Below are 17,713 nucleotides of genomic sequence, written 5' to 3' on the forward strand. Positions count from 1 at the left end.
TCATGCCTGGCACATTGTCAAATGCCATTTGAAAATCCAAGCAAGCAACATTTATTGACTCTTTGTCTATCCTGCCTGTTATTTCCTCAAAGAATACCAACAGTTATAGACCATAAGATCATAAGAAATAGGAGCTGAAGTAGGCCATTTGGCCCATCGAGTCTGCTCTGCCATTCAATCATGGGCTGATCCAACTCTTCCAGTCATCCCACTCCTCTGCTTTCACCCCATACCCTTTGATGCCCTGACTAATCAAGAACCTATCTATCTCTGCCTTAAATATACCCAATGACTTGGCCTCCACAGCCACTCATGGCAACAAATTCCACAGATTTACCACCCTCTGATTAATTTAATTTCTCCGCATCTCAGTTCTAAAAGGACGTCCTTCAATCCTGAAGTCGTGCTCTCTTGTCCTAGAATCCCCTACCATGGGAAATAACTTTGCCATAATCTAATCTGTTCAGGCCTTTTAGCATTTGGAATGTTTCTATGAGATTCTGCCCTCATTCTCCTGAACTCCAGGGAATACAGCCCAAGAGCTGCCAGATGTTCCTTATATAGTAACCCTTTCATTCCTAGAATCATTTTCGTGAATCTTCTCAGAACCCTCTCCAATGTCAGTATATCCTTTCTCAAATAAGGAGCCCAAAACTGCACACAATAGTCCAAGGGTGGTCTCATGAGTGCCTTATAGAGCCTCAATATCACATCCCTTCTCTTGTATTCTATACCTCTAGAAATGATTGGCAACATTGCATTCGCCTTCTTCACAACCGACTCAACCTGGAGATTAACCTTTAGGGTATCTTGCACAAGAACTTGCAAGTCCCTTTGCATCTCTGCATTTTGAATTCTCTCTCCATCTGAATAATAGCCTGCCTGTTTTTTTCTTCCACCAAAGTGCATGACCATACACTTTCCAGCATTGCATTTCATTTGTCACTTCTTTGCCCATTCCTCTAAGCTATCTAAATCTCTCTGCAGGCTCTCTGTTTCCTCAACACTACCCGCTCCTCCACCTATCTTTGTATCATCGGCCAATTTAGCCACAAATCCATGAATACCGTAGTCCAACTCATTGACATGCATCATAAAAAGTAGCGGTCCCAACACCTACCCCCGTGGAACTCCACTGGTAACCAGCAGCCAGCCAGAATAGGATCCCTTTATTCCCACTCTCTGTTTTCTGCCGAACAGCCAATGCTCCACCCATGCTCGTAACTTCCCTGTAATTCCATGGTTCTTACCTTGCTCAAGTGCGGCACCTTGTCAAAAGCCTTCTTAAGATCCAAGTACACCACGTCTACTGCATCTCCTTTGTCTACCCTGCTTGTAATTTCCTCAAAGAATTGCAGTAGGTTTGTCAGGCAGGATTTTCCTTTCAGGAAACCATGATGGCTTTGGCCTACCTTGTCACTTGCCTCCAGGTACTCCATAATCTCATCCCAAACAATCGATTCCAACAACTTCCTTCAGAACCCAAGGGTGCTTTCCATCAGGCCCAGGAGATTTATCATTAAGCTTCCTGAGCACCTTCTCAGTCGTAATTTTCACTGCACAAACTTCACTTCCCTGACACTCTTGAATGTCCGGTATACTGCAGATGTCTTCCATGGTGAAGCCTGATGCAAAATATGCATTCAGTTCCTCTGCCATCTCTTTATCTCTCATTACAATATCTCCAGCATCATTTTGTATTGGTTCTATATCTACCCTCGACTCTCTTTTACCCTGGATATACTTAAAAAAGCTTTTAGTATCTTTTTGATATAAGTCACCAGCTTCCTCTCATAATTCATCTTTTCCTTCTGAATAACTTTCTTAGTTTCCTTCTGCAAGTTTTTAAAAGCTCCCTAATCCTCTATCTTCCCACTAGTTCTGTCTTCCTTGTATGCCCTCTCTTTTGCTTTTACTTTGGCTCTGACTTCACTTGTCAGCCATGGTAGTGTCCTTCTTCCCTTTGAAAATTTCTTCTTATTTGGAATATATCTGTCTTTCACTTCCCTCATTTTTCTCAGAAACTCCAGCTATTGTTGCAATGCTGCCTTTCCTGCAAATGTCCCTTTCCAGTCAACTTCGGCCAGTTCCCCTCTCATGCCATTGTAAATTCCTTTATTCCACTGAAATACCGACACACAGAAGGAGGAATCTGTATTCTGGAGAGAATACACTCATGGGAAAATGCTGAGGATTCCATCAGGGAAAATTTTATCATTCCATCAAAATTTCATCACTTTGATGAGGTTTTTTAAAAGTTAATTTGAATAATTTCTGTAATCATATGTAAATATGATCGAAACACTTGTATTAGTCCCTTCCGTTCGGCACAAATCTTCCTCAAGTGTCTCTTTTGGTGCTAACTGTGGATATTCAGAAACCTATCATCAAAACATCATACCTCAATCTAATAAGAGACTGGAGCTGTAAACAGACATAGTTGGAACTAAGAGCAGCCAAACATTACCTGTCATTGTGATATCTGATGAATTAGTCAACACCGAAAAGATTACGTTGTCATCATTGGCATCAACAGCAGTAAAAAGAACAAATACTGGTTCACCAAGCCGAGTTTGAATAGATGACTCTCCGGTGATGTTCGGTGGGAAATTATCTGTCAAAATGACATAAATGTTATTCAAGCCTTTCCGCCTTATATTACCTTCAATGTGCAAACAACTTTACACAAAATTATTATGTATTTTGTTTCAGTCAGAAGAAATTCCACATTAAGAGAGGAATACTTCCTTGTCTTAAATCCACAATTGTCCGGTGACATGTAAAGGATTCAGAGCAGATTTATAGGCAGCTGTGAGGGAACAATTTCCTAACGTACAATATGCAAGAGCCATAAGTATCACAAGCCTCAGAGCTCAGGTGAGATGACACAGAGAAAGAGCTTGTTGTTTTAACCACCATGGCACTGCATTTTGCAGCAAATTAGCATTCACGTAGCACAGGATTTGTGCATCTCCTGTGACTGATGGGATACTGTGAAGTTGGTGGTAGTCATCCATCATCACTCCTCAAAAATAATCAATATGTTCAGTAATATTGAAGATAGTGGGAGCATTCATGCCAGGCTTGCCTGGTCATAGGGCAATACAGCAAGGATACAGGCCCTTTGGCCCAACAAGACCAGCCAACTACTATGCCCCAAGCTTGTGCCAATGTCTTGCATTGGGCTCATATCGCAACAAGCCCCTTTTCTCCATGTACCTATCCAAGTGCTTCCTAAATGACTCTGTTGTACCTTCCTCAACCACTTTCTCTGGTAGCTCATCCTATATATTCACCACACTCTGCATGATAAAGTTGTCCTTCTGGTCCCTTGTAAATCTTTCCATTCCCAGCCTAAAACTATGGCCTCTAGTTTTAAACTCTTGTGTCCCTGGGGCAAAGACTGTTACCATCCACCTTATCTATGTCTCTCACAATTTAAACATATGGTCACCTTTCATTCCCTTACATTCCATAAAAACCTAGCCTGGCTAACTTCCTTTAACTCAGGCCTTCTAGTCCTGCAGCATCATTGTAAATCTTCACTGCACTCGTTCTAGTTTAACCACAACTTTTCTATAATGGAACAATGAAAACTGCGCATAGTACTTCACATATGGCCCTACCAATGACGAACACAACTGCAACATAATATCACAACTCCTATAGTCAGTGCCTTATACTTCTTGACCACTTCCCTAACTGATGCTCCCTGCAGTCTAGGATAGCCTTCTTCACTATAATAACAATCCATTTTGAGTCATCCACAGATTTACTGTCCTGGCCTTGTACATTCACAACCAAATCATTTATAAAAGTAACAAATAACAAGGGTCCCAAAACTGACCCCTGCAGCATATCGTTAGTCACTGGCCTCCATTCTGAGAAAAAACCTCCCTCTGCTCTCTATCTTAAAGTCGATTTTGAATTCACCTAATTAGTTCTGCTGGATTCCATGGGATCTGCTCTTCCAGACCAGCCTACCATTTGGGACCTTATCAAAATCCTTGCTGATGTTCAAATTGGCAATATCCACTGCCCTACTCTCATCTACCTTTTTGATTACCCCTTCAAAAGGTCTCTCACAGATTTGTCAAATCTGACTTTGCATGCACAGAGCCAAGTTGAACTCTTCCTAATCATATATTGTCTATCCAAATATGGGTAGATCCTGTCCCTCAGCATCCATTCTAGTAATTTTCCCACCACTGACATCAGTTATCTCATTCTTTGGTATTTCCTTGCTATCCTTCTTAAACAACAGAACAATATTAGTCATTTCCAGTGTTCTAGAAATTCACCAGTGGCTAACAATGAAGCAAATATCTCCACAGGGGCCTCCATAGTTTCTTCTCTAGCCTCGCTCAAAGTCTTAGGCCCTGGGGATTAACCCACCTCATGCATTACGGGCAAATTTCCCAAAGGCTGGTGAGGAAGAGACAGCAATAGCAATTTAATTTAGATTGGAAAAGCCATGAGCCCACAGCAAACACATTCCCTCACATTCGAAGCACTTGAAGGGCTTTATGTGCAAGTGTAGGCTTCAGCATCACACCAGTGATGTTGATTGCATAGTACTGCATTTCAGGACTTCCCAATCCATAGTAGGTTTTCTGCTTGCAGGACTGCTACACAATTTATCTATTCAGGGAGCTGTCAAATGTTTTAAGTGAGCTCATCTTAATAAAATAAAACTAATGTTACTACAAATAATAGATTTTTCAGTCCTAGAACATTTAGTGTTTTTAAAGTTCAGAATAACATCAGCAAAAATAAAATTACAATATCATATTTTACTGAATAGATCATATCCTATTCTGTTGCTTCCTATCACATAAATTGATTGGATTAAAAGTTGCCATCATAATAACAAGTTGATAACATTTTTCATTATTTATGTATCAAAGTGCAACATCTCTGGGCAAGAGGAGATTGTAGTCTCGATGTGTCACACAGATTTTATCCTTGCAAAAACATAGCTAATGAAAATATCAAATAGCATGGTTTCGGTATATGTAACGTGGATACAAAATAATCTCACCACAATCAGCTAAATTTTGTAATTAAAGATAGGTTACCCACACTCTGATCTGATCTCAACAGAAAACTCTCGACTAAAATCCATCCCCAGTAATGACTTTGTGAATAGCCCCGTGCCAGTGATAACAATAGCATAGCAAACATGCAAATAATACATACTCATTGTACTATTCTGTGCTGCAAATGATGTCACACTTTGTAATGTTGAAGCTCCAAAGGCAAAATCATCTGTACTCAAGATATCAAAAATGCAGTCATCATTTCCTTTACAAGTTTCATTAGCTTTGTCAATTTTCTCTTTGTCTGTGGTTTGCAAAAGCTCATCATAAAACTTAGGTACAAAACTGTTGTTGTTGTAAGTATACCAACTCTCTCCTTCAGTTGTGTTGTATGTAAATACACTGTTATTCTCTGTTGTTTTCCCTAGAAAACATATACACAAATAAATGTAATTAGAATTATGTTATAATTACTACATAATTAAATACTAGGCAAACAATTTAATTAACTACCAACAATATATAAAATACATGAAAACTATGGCTTACACGTGAGGCCAAAGTCAAAGAAAATCTGAGTGTCATTGGGCAAATCAGTTCCATCAAACTCAAGATATTGTCCATCAGCAGCTTTGAAGTCATCGGTTTTATCATCATTCCAGACTCCTAGATGCAAAAATGGGAAAGGATGTTATTGCAGTTTTTGTTCAGGTATAAGTGTCTCATTTTGCTATTCCACATCGCCATGCAAATTAAGAAGATATAAACGTACAGGAAAAGATCCTTGAGATTTATTTTTAATGTACATTTATAACGATGCATCTCAGCAAAAAAATCATCCAAGCTCAGAAACAAAATATATTTATGTAGCATATTTTATGAAGTAATTCCAAAGGATTTTATAACCAGTTAATTATTTACCAGTAATTACTTTTCTAATGCAAGAAGTATGTCAGTTTTCACACACAAAGTCAGATCATTTTATTTCGTGATATTCACTGAGGGATAAATAATGGAGATGAGCTCAGCAGAAACTCTCCTTCACTTGATTTCTTCCTTTAAGACACTTCATAAAACATGCAAATAAAATTTGATCTGACAGCAAATTGTTCAACATGGTAATTTGGTGCAGAAGTGTTGTTTTGTGCCTTCAACACTTCTGGTGCTTCATGTTAACTTCAGATTGGAAATACTTACATTTAATACAAATTTTACTTATATCATACAGCAGACTAAAATAATTTACATTTAGATATTAACTTTTAATAAAGCAGTTAGTTTAAAAGTAAGGTAGATTTAAAGTAAGAGAAATCTTGGCTAATTAAAATGTAAAACGGATTTGAATTAGCATGCACTAAGCTAATATGGGAATTGGTGCAAGACAGAGATTCCCAGCAATTAATCCTGCATTAAGCATTTGTATATTATGAAACAAGGTTATGGAGCTGGAAAATAGACATTGTGGTGCGTTAGATAAGGGTAGAGCTTCCTGGACACTACTTTTATCTAATAGACTCCTTAATATTTGATAGTAGACTGGATTTTGGCATTGGCCAGGGATAGAAGGATCTGCAAAGGATAGGTCAGTGATGATGCACGATCCTCAGAAGGAGGATATTGTTGTCTGCAGGGAATTCAGGAGGATAGACAACCCAATGAGTTATATGCAGTTCATATGAAGATGCGGAAAGGGGAAAGAAAAAGGAAGGAGGCCATAGTAGGTATAATACTGTCTGGGACATAGATACTTCCAGCTACAAGCAAAGTGTTGGAATTCTGACTGAAAACTAAAAAGAAAGAAATACTCAGCGGTATAGCCAGCATCTGTGGTGAGAAATATTGAGGAAGATTTTCAGACCAATAATCTTTCATTACTGGGTAAAGTTAGAAATGAAACAAGTTTAAAGTTACACAGATAATAAATGAGGAGCAAGGAGAACACAAGAGCTTATCTACGATGAGGTGATGACAAGCAGAATGATACAATTGGTGGAGAATCCTAGTGAGCCAGGATAACCTGGCCTTATGGATTTACATGCATGTGTCATAATAACGACCATGAAGGTAAACGGTTTTTGCACAGTTTCTTCCTGTGTATTTTTATTAAGAATAATGTTTATTTTTGAAATTTAAAAAAGCAGACTGTAAAACAATGTTAGCTTCAGAGGCTGGAAAGAGGTCATTGCTCTTCTATTACTGACAGACAAGGGACTTGCCCTTTAACAAGATCAGAAATGATTGCGAGGTGAATTAAAACAATTTTGTGACTTCATGGTCGTTGTACAATAGGTACATTCCTGAAAATGGTGGTATCACTCACCCAAGAGCCCTTCTGTTTTGTTTTTAAAAGAGTTATCTAATGCAGTAGTGAAGGACAAAGCTCCCATTTTTCCTGAAACTGTAATCGATGTTCCACCCTCAAAACTGGCCTGTGTCTCATTGTTGTCTGTGATCTGTACAGTCACTTGATTTATGTAGGTGGAATTTTCTGTGAGAAAAAACAGATATTTTATCTTAAGCTATATTGACCTACTCAAGAGATGTTAATTGAATTCATACGACAAAAGGGCTTCTTCAGAAAAATATGTTTCTTTCAAATCCCACTTAGAATTAAAACATATAAAAGAGTATTAATAAATAATTTTAAAACTATGTACAATACATTAAGATTAAACTCAGCGCAGGTCTTCAGGAACCACACAGGTTTTAACCCCACCATAGCACAGTTGCTGGAGATCAGATAAGTCAGTAAGGCAAGGACATTTCCAGTGTGTGTGTCAACCAACAGGCACGGTCAGATCCTCTGACATGAATATCTCTGACTACTGTCTCCTGCTGACTGATTATCGCCTATAGCAAGACCAAAAGCTGGCAAGGATAAATAAACAGGGAACTGAAGACCAGAAAGTGGCGTGGAATTTAAAAAGAATCAGAATCAGGTTTAATATCACTGGCATATACTGTGAAATTTGTTGACTTTGTGGCAGCAGCACAATACAATACATAGTAAGAGAGAGAAAAAAGTGTTCATGGGTTAAATGTCCATTCTGAAATTGGATGGTAGATGGGAAGAAGCTGTTCCTGAACCACTGAGTGTGTGCCTTTACACTTCTGTACCTCCTTCCTAATGGTAGCAAAGAGAACAAGGCATGACTTGGGTGATGGGGGTCCCTAATATGGGCACCTCCTTTTTGAGGTACCACTCCTTGAAGATGTCCTGGATACGACAAAGGCTAGAGTTCATGATGGAGATGACTAAGTTTACAACTCTCTGCAGCTTCTGTCCTGTGCAGTAACCCCTCTTAGAAACTTTCAAGTGTCTTTTAAGAGACTCCTAGATAGGTACATGGAGCTTAGAAAAATAGAGGGCTATGGGTAACCCTAGGTAATTTCTAAAGTCAGTACATGTTCGACACAGCATTGTGGGCCGAAGGGCCTGTACTGTGCTGTAGATTTTCTATGTTTCTATGTTTTTGGAGACATACTGAATCTTCTCAAACTCCTGATGACATACAGTACAGCTGCTGTCGTGCCTTCTCTGTAGCTGCATCAATATTTTGGGTCCAGGTTAGATCCACAGAGATATTGACATCCAGGAACTTAAAATTGTTCACTCTTTCCACTTCTGATCCCTCTATGAGGACTGGTGTTTGTTCCCTCATCTTACCCTTTCCTAAGTAAACAATCAGGTCTTTGGTCTTACTGATATTGAGTGCAAGGTTATTGTTATGGCACCATGCCAATAATTGCTATATCGCACTCCTGCATGCTTTCTCATCACCATCTTAAGTTCTGTCAACGATGGTTGTATCATCGGCAAATTTATAGATGGCATTTGAGCTGTGTGTAGCCACACTATCATGGGTGTAGAGAGTGTAGAGCACTGGGCTAAGCACAATTCCCTGAGGAGTACCAGTGTTGATTGCCAGCAAGGTGGAGATGCTGTTTTTGATCCACAGATTGTGGTCTTCCGGTTAGGAAGCTGAGGATTCAGTATTACAGAGAGGTACAGAAGCCCAGGTTCTGGAGCATTTTGATCAGAACTGTAGGAATAACCGTGTTAAACGCTGAGCTATAGTCAGTAAACAGCACCCTGACACAGGTATTTGCATTGTTGAGGTGATCTAAGGCCACTTGAAGAACCAGTGAGATCATGTCAATTGTACGATAGGCAGATTGCAGTGGGTCCAGGTGCTTGCTGAGACAGGAGTTAATAATAGCTATAACCAACGTCTCAAAGCACTTCTTCACTGTAGATGTAAGTGCTACTGGATGAAAGTCATTAAGGCAGCTCCCCTTGCTCTTCTTGGGCACTGTTATAATTGTTGCCTCTTTGAAGCAGGTGGGAATTTCGACTGTAGCAGTGAGAGATTGAAAATGTCTTTATAAACCCCCGCCCAGTTGTTAGGCACAGGTTTTCTGAGCTCTGCCGGGTACTCCATCAGGGCCTGTTGCCTTGCGAAGGTTTATTCTCTGGAAAGACAGTCTGGTGGCAGCCTCTGAGATAGAGGTCACAGGGTCACTGGGCACTGCAGGAATTTGCACAGGTGCAGTTTTATTCTCCCTTTCAAAGCAAGCATAAAATGCATTGAGCTTGTCCGGCAGTGAAGCATCACTGCCGTTCATGATGTTAGGTTTGCTTTGTAGGAAATGATTCCAATTCTGATAAAATGCATGGCAGAGGAGCAGAGGTCCTCAGGTCAATGTCACAGCCAGACACTCTGATCTACTGTCAGTCTATTGATTGGTGAACATCTGACGGAAGCAGCTTAAGTCTGCCTCTAGCATCAGGGCTAATTGCATGAGAGGTAGGGTCATGGTATATGGCAAAGGATTGGGATATATCTTTGTCTCCTTCTGTGTAGGATCTGATAACCTCAAGGCATCAACTTCCCAGAAGCAAGGGTTGGCATGTAGCACTGGGTGGGTGAAACAGTAAATGGGAATATGGCAACAGCACTTCTCTCAATTACACGAATGAACCTCTATTTGATATAATTTATTTGGTACTAGAAGATCATTAAAACTTTAAATGAGGTCCAAACATGAAAGCTTTGGCCAAGATCTTTCCAAGCTGCTGCTTAGACCAGCTGCATATCTAGTGCCAAACTAGATCTCTGCCATATATGTTCTGCTAGATATTGCTTCACAGTTTTCATCTCATCACAACAGCTTACATTGACTTTATCATATAATGGGAATTAATGAAGGCAAATATTATTCACTCTAACCTGTAACATTTACAATATTTCCATCAATCAGGAGAATTATTTCATCGTCATTAATAAGATTCCACTGAACCTGTAAAAAGAGAATAATTTCAGTGCCTCTATTTAAACCAATGACAGGTTCAAAATATTTGCAAACACAATTGTGTTCAGTCTATCAATTCCTTTAAAAATTCTGCTATTTAGGGCCCCTTTCTGTTATACTTGCTGGGCTTTAAAGAAATATAGAAAAAAAACTTCCTCTACTGCGGTTGACACATGCCCACTGACCTGAAATAAGCCTGAGCTACCTATTACAAGCCTGATGCATTTCAATGTTTTAGTATGTTCCTATACAACAAGCAAGTTAGAGATAGTAGAAAGTCACTTAAGTATTGCAGCATATTCACTATTCAACAGCATAATGTCAAATATTTTACAGAATTTAGGGATCATTGTTATTTTTTAAAATAGAATATATTGAAGACACTGGAGAGATGAAATAAAAGTTATCTACTGAAAACTCTGAGCAGATCAGGTATCAACTGTGGAGGAAGAAAATCCAATTAATGTATAATGGTTTCAATGACTTTTCCCAGGTTAAAAATTTCTACTGCATTTGAAATGAAGAATAACATTCAAAATTAGTAAAGACAGATAATAAGATATTTAATGTATCTTTTATTTACTTATATTATCTGAAGCACTTCACAAAAATTATTATTTTTGGAAATATAATCACTCATGCATGCAAAACTAGCAGTAGGATTTTTCATTGTAATTTCCCACAAACAGCAACTAAATAAATGACAAATTAATCTGCCTTTAGTGCTGTTAGTTGTCACAGTACCACATGAATTTGTTAGGATATCTTTATTCACTTGAACGGCAGTTATCTAAGCTTCACTCACAACACGCTGGAGGAACTCAGCAGGTCGTGCAGCACCCGTGGAAAAGATCGGTCAACGTTTCGGGCCAGAACCCTTCGTCAGGACTGTGGAGGGAAGGGGCAGAGGCCCTATAAAGACGGTGGGGGGAGGGTGGGAAGGAGAAGGCTGGTAGGTTCCAGGTGAAGAACCAGTAAGGGGAAAGATAAAGTGGTGGGGGAAGGGAGGCAGGGAGGTGATAGGCAGGAAAGGTGAAGGAAAAATAGGGGAAAACACAATGGGTAAGTAGAAGGAGGCAGAACCAAGAGGGAGGAGGTAGGCAGCTGGGGGAGGGGGCAGAGAGACATAGGGATAGGGGAAGGGAGGGGGAGGGAATTACCGGAAGTTGGAGAATTCTATGTTCATACCAAGAGGCTGGAGACTACCTAGACGTTTTATGAGGTGTTGCTCCTCCAACCTGAGTTTAGCCTCATCATGGCAGCAGAGGAGGCCATGTATGGACATAGCTGAATGGGCGTGGGAAGCAGAGTTGAAGTGGGTGGCTACTGGGAGATCCTGTCTGTTTTGGCGGACGGAGCGGAGGTGCTCAACGAAGCGGTCCCCCAATCTGCATCGGGTTTCACCGATGTAGATGAGGCCGCACCGGGAGCACCGGATGCAATAGATGACCCCAATAGACTCACAAGTGAAGTGTTGCCTCACTTGGAAGTACTGTTTGGGGCCCTGAACGGTGGCAAGGGAGGAGGTGTAGGGACAGGTGTAGCACTTGCGCTTACAGGGATAAGTGCCAGGTGGGAGATCCGTGGGGAGGGACGTGTGGACCAGGGAATCGCGGAGGGACCGATCCCTGCGGAAGGCAGAGAGGGGCGGAGAGGGAAAGATGTGCTTAGTGGTGGGGTCCTGTTGAAGGTGGAGGAAGTTGCGGAGGATAATGTGTTGGATCCGGAGGCTAGTGGGGCGGTAGGTGAGTATCTAAGCTTACTGATAGATATTGCCTGTCTAATCTAACAGTATTATTCCACAATTGCACTTCTAGATATTAGTCCAGAACAGGAGTTGAAATCCTGGACACGAGGAAATCTGCAGATGCTGGAAATTCAAGCAACACACATCAAAGTTGTTGGTGAATGCAGCAGGCCAGGCAGCATCTCTAGGAAGAGGTACAGTTGATGTCTCGGCCCGAAACGTCGACTGTACCTCTTCCTAGAGATGTTGCCTGGCCTGCTGCGTTGAAATCCTGGACTGGGGCTTTAACGTATGATCTTCCACCTGTTGAAGAATGAATGGGTGTAGCATTTAAGAGATTAGACACTTCATCATTAAAATGCAAATGATTATGGATCCCTTATAAATAATATTGATTACCTTTGTTCCACTGGGTCCTTCTGCTGCCAATGCTATGAAGTTTGTTGCTTCTGATGTTCTGTTTTCTCCTGCTCTGATGGTTCGACCCTGTAATCTGAATACTACTGTATCATTTTCATCTTTTGAATTTAATAAGATGAATTCGCCCAGACCATTAAATGTGTATTTTACTCCATCCAGGGACACCACGTGAGGATCTCCAAAAAAGAAACCTGGTAGATTTAAACAAAACAAGTACTTTTAACTAAGAAGGAAGCCACTTGAGGAAGTGCAACTCTTACTTTTGGTTTGGAATGGCAGTGATAAACAATTGAAGTGGAGGGAGTCTTATCTTTTGCTCACTTCACACTGATTTTATTCATGTTGGCTTTGGAGATCCATGCCTGCGGCACTCAGTGAAGAGCAAGTAACTTGAATTAAAATACAATAGATTGATCTTGATCAACTTTAAGCAGGTTTTCAAGTCACTTGATTCCATTTTACTTTGGGTTTATGTGGACAAAACAGCACAGTTTTTTCCTACCATCTGCGGATTTTTAAAACATATTTTTACTACACTGATCTTTATTTATATAAGTTGGAAATAATAGTTGCAGTTTAAAAATTGTATTTAAATATTCTCTATCATTGAAGAAAGTGAAGTTGAGGACCTTGATAACTATATCATAGGATGTAATTATCAACACCCTGAAGCGGATAATTGAAAAATGACGATGACCTTCTTCATCTGTATATATGGTTGTTTAACTCACAATGATATCACTCATAATGATATCTCTCAGCCATCCGGAATCTATGCAGATATTTTTCTTTTTTGTTCAGTGGGGGAGTGGGGGCAGGTTACCTGTTATATAAATGTGCCAGTTGCATGAGCATTACTCAAAAATAATTACTGTACATCACACACTATATTTCTGGAATAAATCTTTAAATAAATTGCTGAATTTATGTGTTGCTGAAATATGACGCCTTATTCTTTTAAGGAATGTGAACAATTCACACTGCAATTCTATACTTCAAAGCTAAACATTGTTAATGTAAAGTACCACAGAACTAAATCAAATGAATGGTAGTATTTGCCATCATATGAAGTACCAAAACATCAAAGAGGATGTTGCTGCTAATCAATTTACAACTGCACAGCCCTTATATATAAATGTAAAAAAACCAATAACGTCTGTTCACACATATTTTTCTGAAATAAAGTTCACTGTTTGAGATTATTTTCATAAAGCAAATAAATAATATCTAGACTCTGGATAGACTTTTAGCCTGGATTCATCTAACACTTAAAATTAAATCATAATTTAATTTTAAATCATAATCTAATCTAATCTAATAACTCTCATTGTCAAATGGACAGTGGAATTTATTCACTGTTCTGGATATTCATCAGTTCTCCAGCACTTTACTGACTAAAAGTCAATGGCTGAGAAAATTTAGAATTACTAGAAATTTTTTAACAGTTCCATGAGAATTTTGGATGCAGAGATATCAGAAAAACAAGATTTTATAGTGGTAGCCAAGATCAGAATTCACTTAAGGGTGCTGTTGTGACATACAAGTGTGTATCTTTATTTGAAATCATGTTAGACTTGCGCTGGCCCTTATAAAAATAATTTTGAGGGAAAACAAATGATCAGAGTAAACCACCTATAGTCTGCACATCAATTTATGCTGAGACTCCAGTACTTACAGGTTCAGAGAAGTAATTTTTTCTTTCTCAGAAGCAGGGCCTAGGTCACAGATCCAACATCATGTCAACCTTGGCATTAATTCCAAAATCCCCGTTGATTTCAATAGTGACTCAATGTTTGAAGTTTAGGAATGAAAGCGTGAGTCAGTTTAACTCATCTAATGTTCATCTCTTTGTTTATATGTCTTAATAAACTTAATTATTTTAAATGAAATAAAATCATTGATTTTTAAAAATCAGTACACTGTCCATGGCCTTGTCAACACAGATGTCAACTCTGAATTTCAGGATGCAGTGAGCCAGCATAGTGAACTCTCTACATCAAGGTGTGTAGGGATGACAGACCTGGTTCCGTGTACCCAATTTTCTTGTGGCAGTAAATAGTTAAACTATTGATAACAAAGTTGGCAAAGTTAGTAAGATGAAAAAACAGCTTACTACTTTTTATCAAAAGTAAATGGTACATAATATACCTATACACTTTATATGAAATACATTACCTATCCTCGGGGGAATGTATCCAAAGCAAAAATCTAGTGGTCTCCTCGAATAGTAAAGCGAACAGAAATAAGAATCGCCAGAGTCTCTGCAGCAGTTGTTGTATGGATCAACTTCATTCTCTGAATAATTTGACAGTGAAAAATTATTAGTGATTAAAAGTGATCATATGAAAACATGCTCTGCACTGCTTGGAGTAACGCTGGCGAAATACATTTCCTGCTTTAGTAAATATTATTAAAATAAATTACTTATTCAAAGGAACGGGATACTAAAGAAAAGTTCTAGTTATTTGCACATAAATGGAACAGCTCCTTGCTCTCAAAAATAATTTATCCATGACATTAGCAAGGCTGCATTTGAAAAATTATGTTCAGTTTTGGTTACCCTTCTACAAAAAAGATGCATTCAGCTGGAAAGTGTGCGAGGAGATTTGAGAGGATGCTGATGGGTCTAGAGGGATGAGGTTGTGGAAAAGATTGAGTATATGGGATATTTTTCATTGGAGCACAGTAGAATGAGGAGTGACCTTATGGAGGTGTACAGAATCATGACAGGTGTAGGTATGGTCAATGCACACAGTCTTTATCCCATGATTGGGGAGTCAAGAACTTGAGGGGAGAAATTTAAAATGAATCTGAGGAGAAATCTTTTACCCAGTACGTAGTGACTATATGGAATGAGCCAACAGTGGAAGTGGTTGAGGCAGGCACATTAACAACATTTAAAAGGCACTTAGATAAGTAAATGGATAGGAAGGTTTAGAGGGATATGGACCAAATGTGGGAAACTTGGTCAGTATAGACCATTTTGGCTGAAGGGACTGTGCTGTATGACAATTTGACTGAAACTGTTACCAAATTTTATAGTGGGATATTCAGTATCTAGTTACACAATCCCTTGGAGTATTATTGTACCAGAAGTCTTGATAGATATTGGCACCAATGACATAGGGAGACAAGGTGAGGAGGTCCTGAAGGGAGATTTTAGGGAACAAGGTAGAAAGCTTAGAAACATGACTTCCGGGGTAGTAATCTCTGGATTGCTGCTTGTGCCACGTACACAGTGAGGGTAAGAATAGGAAACACGAGAAAATCTGCAGATGCTGAAAACTCAAGCAACACACACAAAATGCTGGTGGAACGCAGCAGGCAAGGCAGCATCTATAGGAAGAAGTACAGTTGACGTACTTCTTCCTATAGATGCTGCCTGGCCTGCTGCGTTCCACCAGCATTTTGTGTGTGCTGAGGATAAGAATAGGATGATTTGGTGGGTGACAACATGGCTGAGGAACTGATGCAGGGGCAGGGGTTCAGATTTGTGGATCATTGGGATCTCTTTAGGGGAAAATACGACCTGTACAAAAGGGATGGTTTACACCTGAACACAAGGGGATCCAATATCTCTCCGGGCAGGTTGGCTTGAGTTGTTCAGGTGAGTTTAAACTAATTTGGTAGGAGAATGGGAATTGGAATGATAGTGCTGAGGATGAGGTAGTTGGTTTAGAAGCAGAGGCAAGGTGTATTGAGATTTCTAGCAAGGAGAGGCTGATGATAGGGCAAAATTGCGGTCAACAGGATGAGTTGCAATGTAAAAGGTGGACAATATCGAGAAAGGTGAGTAATGGACTGAAGGTGTTATATTTGAATGCCGTGCAGTATACCGAATAAGGTCGATGAGCTTGTAGCACAGTTACAGATTGGCAAGTATGATGTAGCCATCACTGATTGATGGCTGAAAGAAAATTATAGCTTGGGGCTTAATGTTTAAGGATACACATTGTATTGAAAGGATAGGCAGGAAGGCAGAGGGGGTGGCGTGGCTCCACTGGTAAAAAATGAAATTAAATCATTAGAAAGAGGTCACATAGGGTAGGAATGTATTGAATCGTTGTGGATAGATCTAAGGAACTGCAAGGGTAAAAAGACACTAATGGGAGTTATATACACACCCTCAAAAAGTAGTACAGACGTGATATACAAGTTACAATGGGAGATTAAAAAATGCATGCCAAAAGGAAATGTTACAATAGTCACACGGGATTTGTTTCATGGATAGATTGGGAAAATAGGATTGGTGCGGGGTTCCAAGAAGGGAATTTGTACAATGCCTATGAGATAGCTTTTAGGAGCAGCTCGTGGTTGGGCCCACAAGGGGATCAGATACTCTGGATTGGGTGTTGTGTAATGAACCGGAAATGACTACAGAGCTTAAGGTAAAAGAATCCTTGGGGCAAGTGATCATAATATGATTGAATTCAACCTGATATTTGAGAAGGAGAAGCTAAAGTCAGACATATCAGTATTACAGTGGAGTAAAGAGAATTACAGAGGCATGAGAGAGGTGTTGGCTAGAATTGATTGGAAAAGAACACTGGCAGGAATGATGGCAGAGCAGTAATGGCTGGAATTTCTGGAAGCAATTCAAAATGCACAGGATAGATACATCCCAAAGAGGAAGAAGTATTCTAAAGGCAAAATGACACAACCAAGGCTAACAAGGAAAGTCAAAGCCAACATAAAAGCCAAAGAGAGGGCATATAATACAGCAAATATTATGGGAAGTTAGTGGATCAGGAAGCTTTTCAAAGTACCAATGGAAGGCAACTAAAACAAGTCCTTAAGCAGATAAAGATGCAAGCTAGCCAATAATATTAAAGAAGATACTGAAAGTTTCTTCATATACATAAAATGTTAAAGAGAGGTGAGAGTGATATCAGACTGCTAGAAAGCAATGCTGGAGAGGTAGTAATGGGGGACAGTGAAACAGCAGATGAACTGAATGAGTATTTTGTATCAGTTTTCACTGTGGAAGACACCAGCAGTATGGCGGAAGTTCCAGATGTCAGGGATCATGAAGTGTGTGATGTTACCATAACTAGAGAGAAGTTTCTTAGGAAAAGGAAAGGTCTGAAAGTAGATAAATCACCCGGACCAAATGGTGTACACCCCAGGGTTCTGAAATAAGTGGCTGAAGAGATTGCATAGGCATTAGTTATGATCTTTCAAGAAACACTAGATT

At 39.5% G+C, this 17,713-nt stretch overlaps 1 protein-coding gene across 2 annotated transcripts in view; it reads right to left on the reverse strand.

The window, feature by feature from the left end:
- The window catches only part of LOC134345238 (uncharacterized), a 192,641-nt gene that overhangs the window by 93,886 nt on the left and 81,042 nt on the right, over positions 1 to 17,713 (reverse strand). For both annotated transcript variants that reach the window (XM_063045582.1, XM_063045581.1), the window contains 7 exons: positions 14,695 to 14,814; positions 12,499 to 12,710; positions 10,271 to 10,340; positions 7,360 to 7,527; positions 5,589 to 5,705; positions 5,200 to 5,463; positions 2,468 to 2,614 (listed from right to left, as the gene is read on the reverse strand). In XM_063045582.1, the coding sequence (XP_062901652.1) occupies positions 2,468 to 2,614; positions 5,200 to 5,463; positions 5,589 to 5,705; positions 7,360 to 7,527; positions 10,271 to 10,340; positions 12,499 to 12,710; positions 14,695 to 14,814 (1,098 nt within the window). The remainder of the gene's footprint in view (positions 1 to 2,467; positions 2,615 to 5,199; positions 5,464 to 5,588; positions 5,706 to 7,359; positions 7,528 to 10,270; positions 10,341 to 12,498; positions 12,711 to 14,694; positions 14,815 to 17,713) is intronic.

The sequence above is a fragment of the Mobula hypostoma genome, chromosome 4 (assembly GCF_963921235.1).
Source record: "Mobula hypostoma chromosome 4, sMobHyp1.1, whole genome shotgun sequence".
In the NCBI taxonomy this organism is placed as follows: Eukaryota; Metazoa; Chordata; class Chondrichthyes; order Myliobatiformes; family Myliobatidae; genus Mobula; species Mobula hypostoma.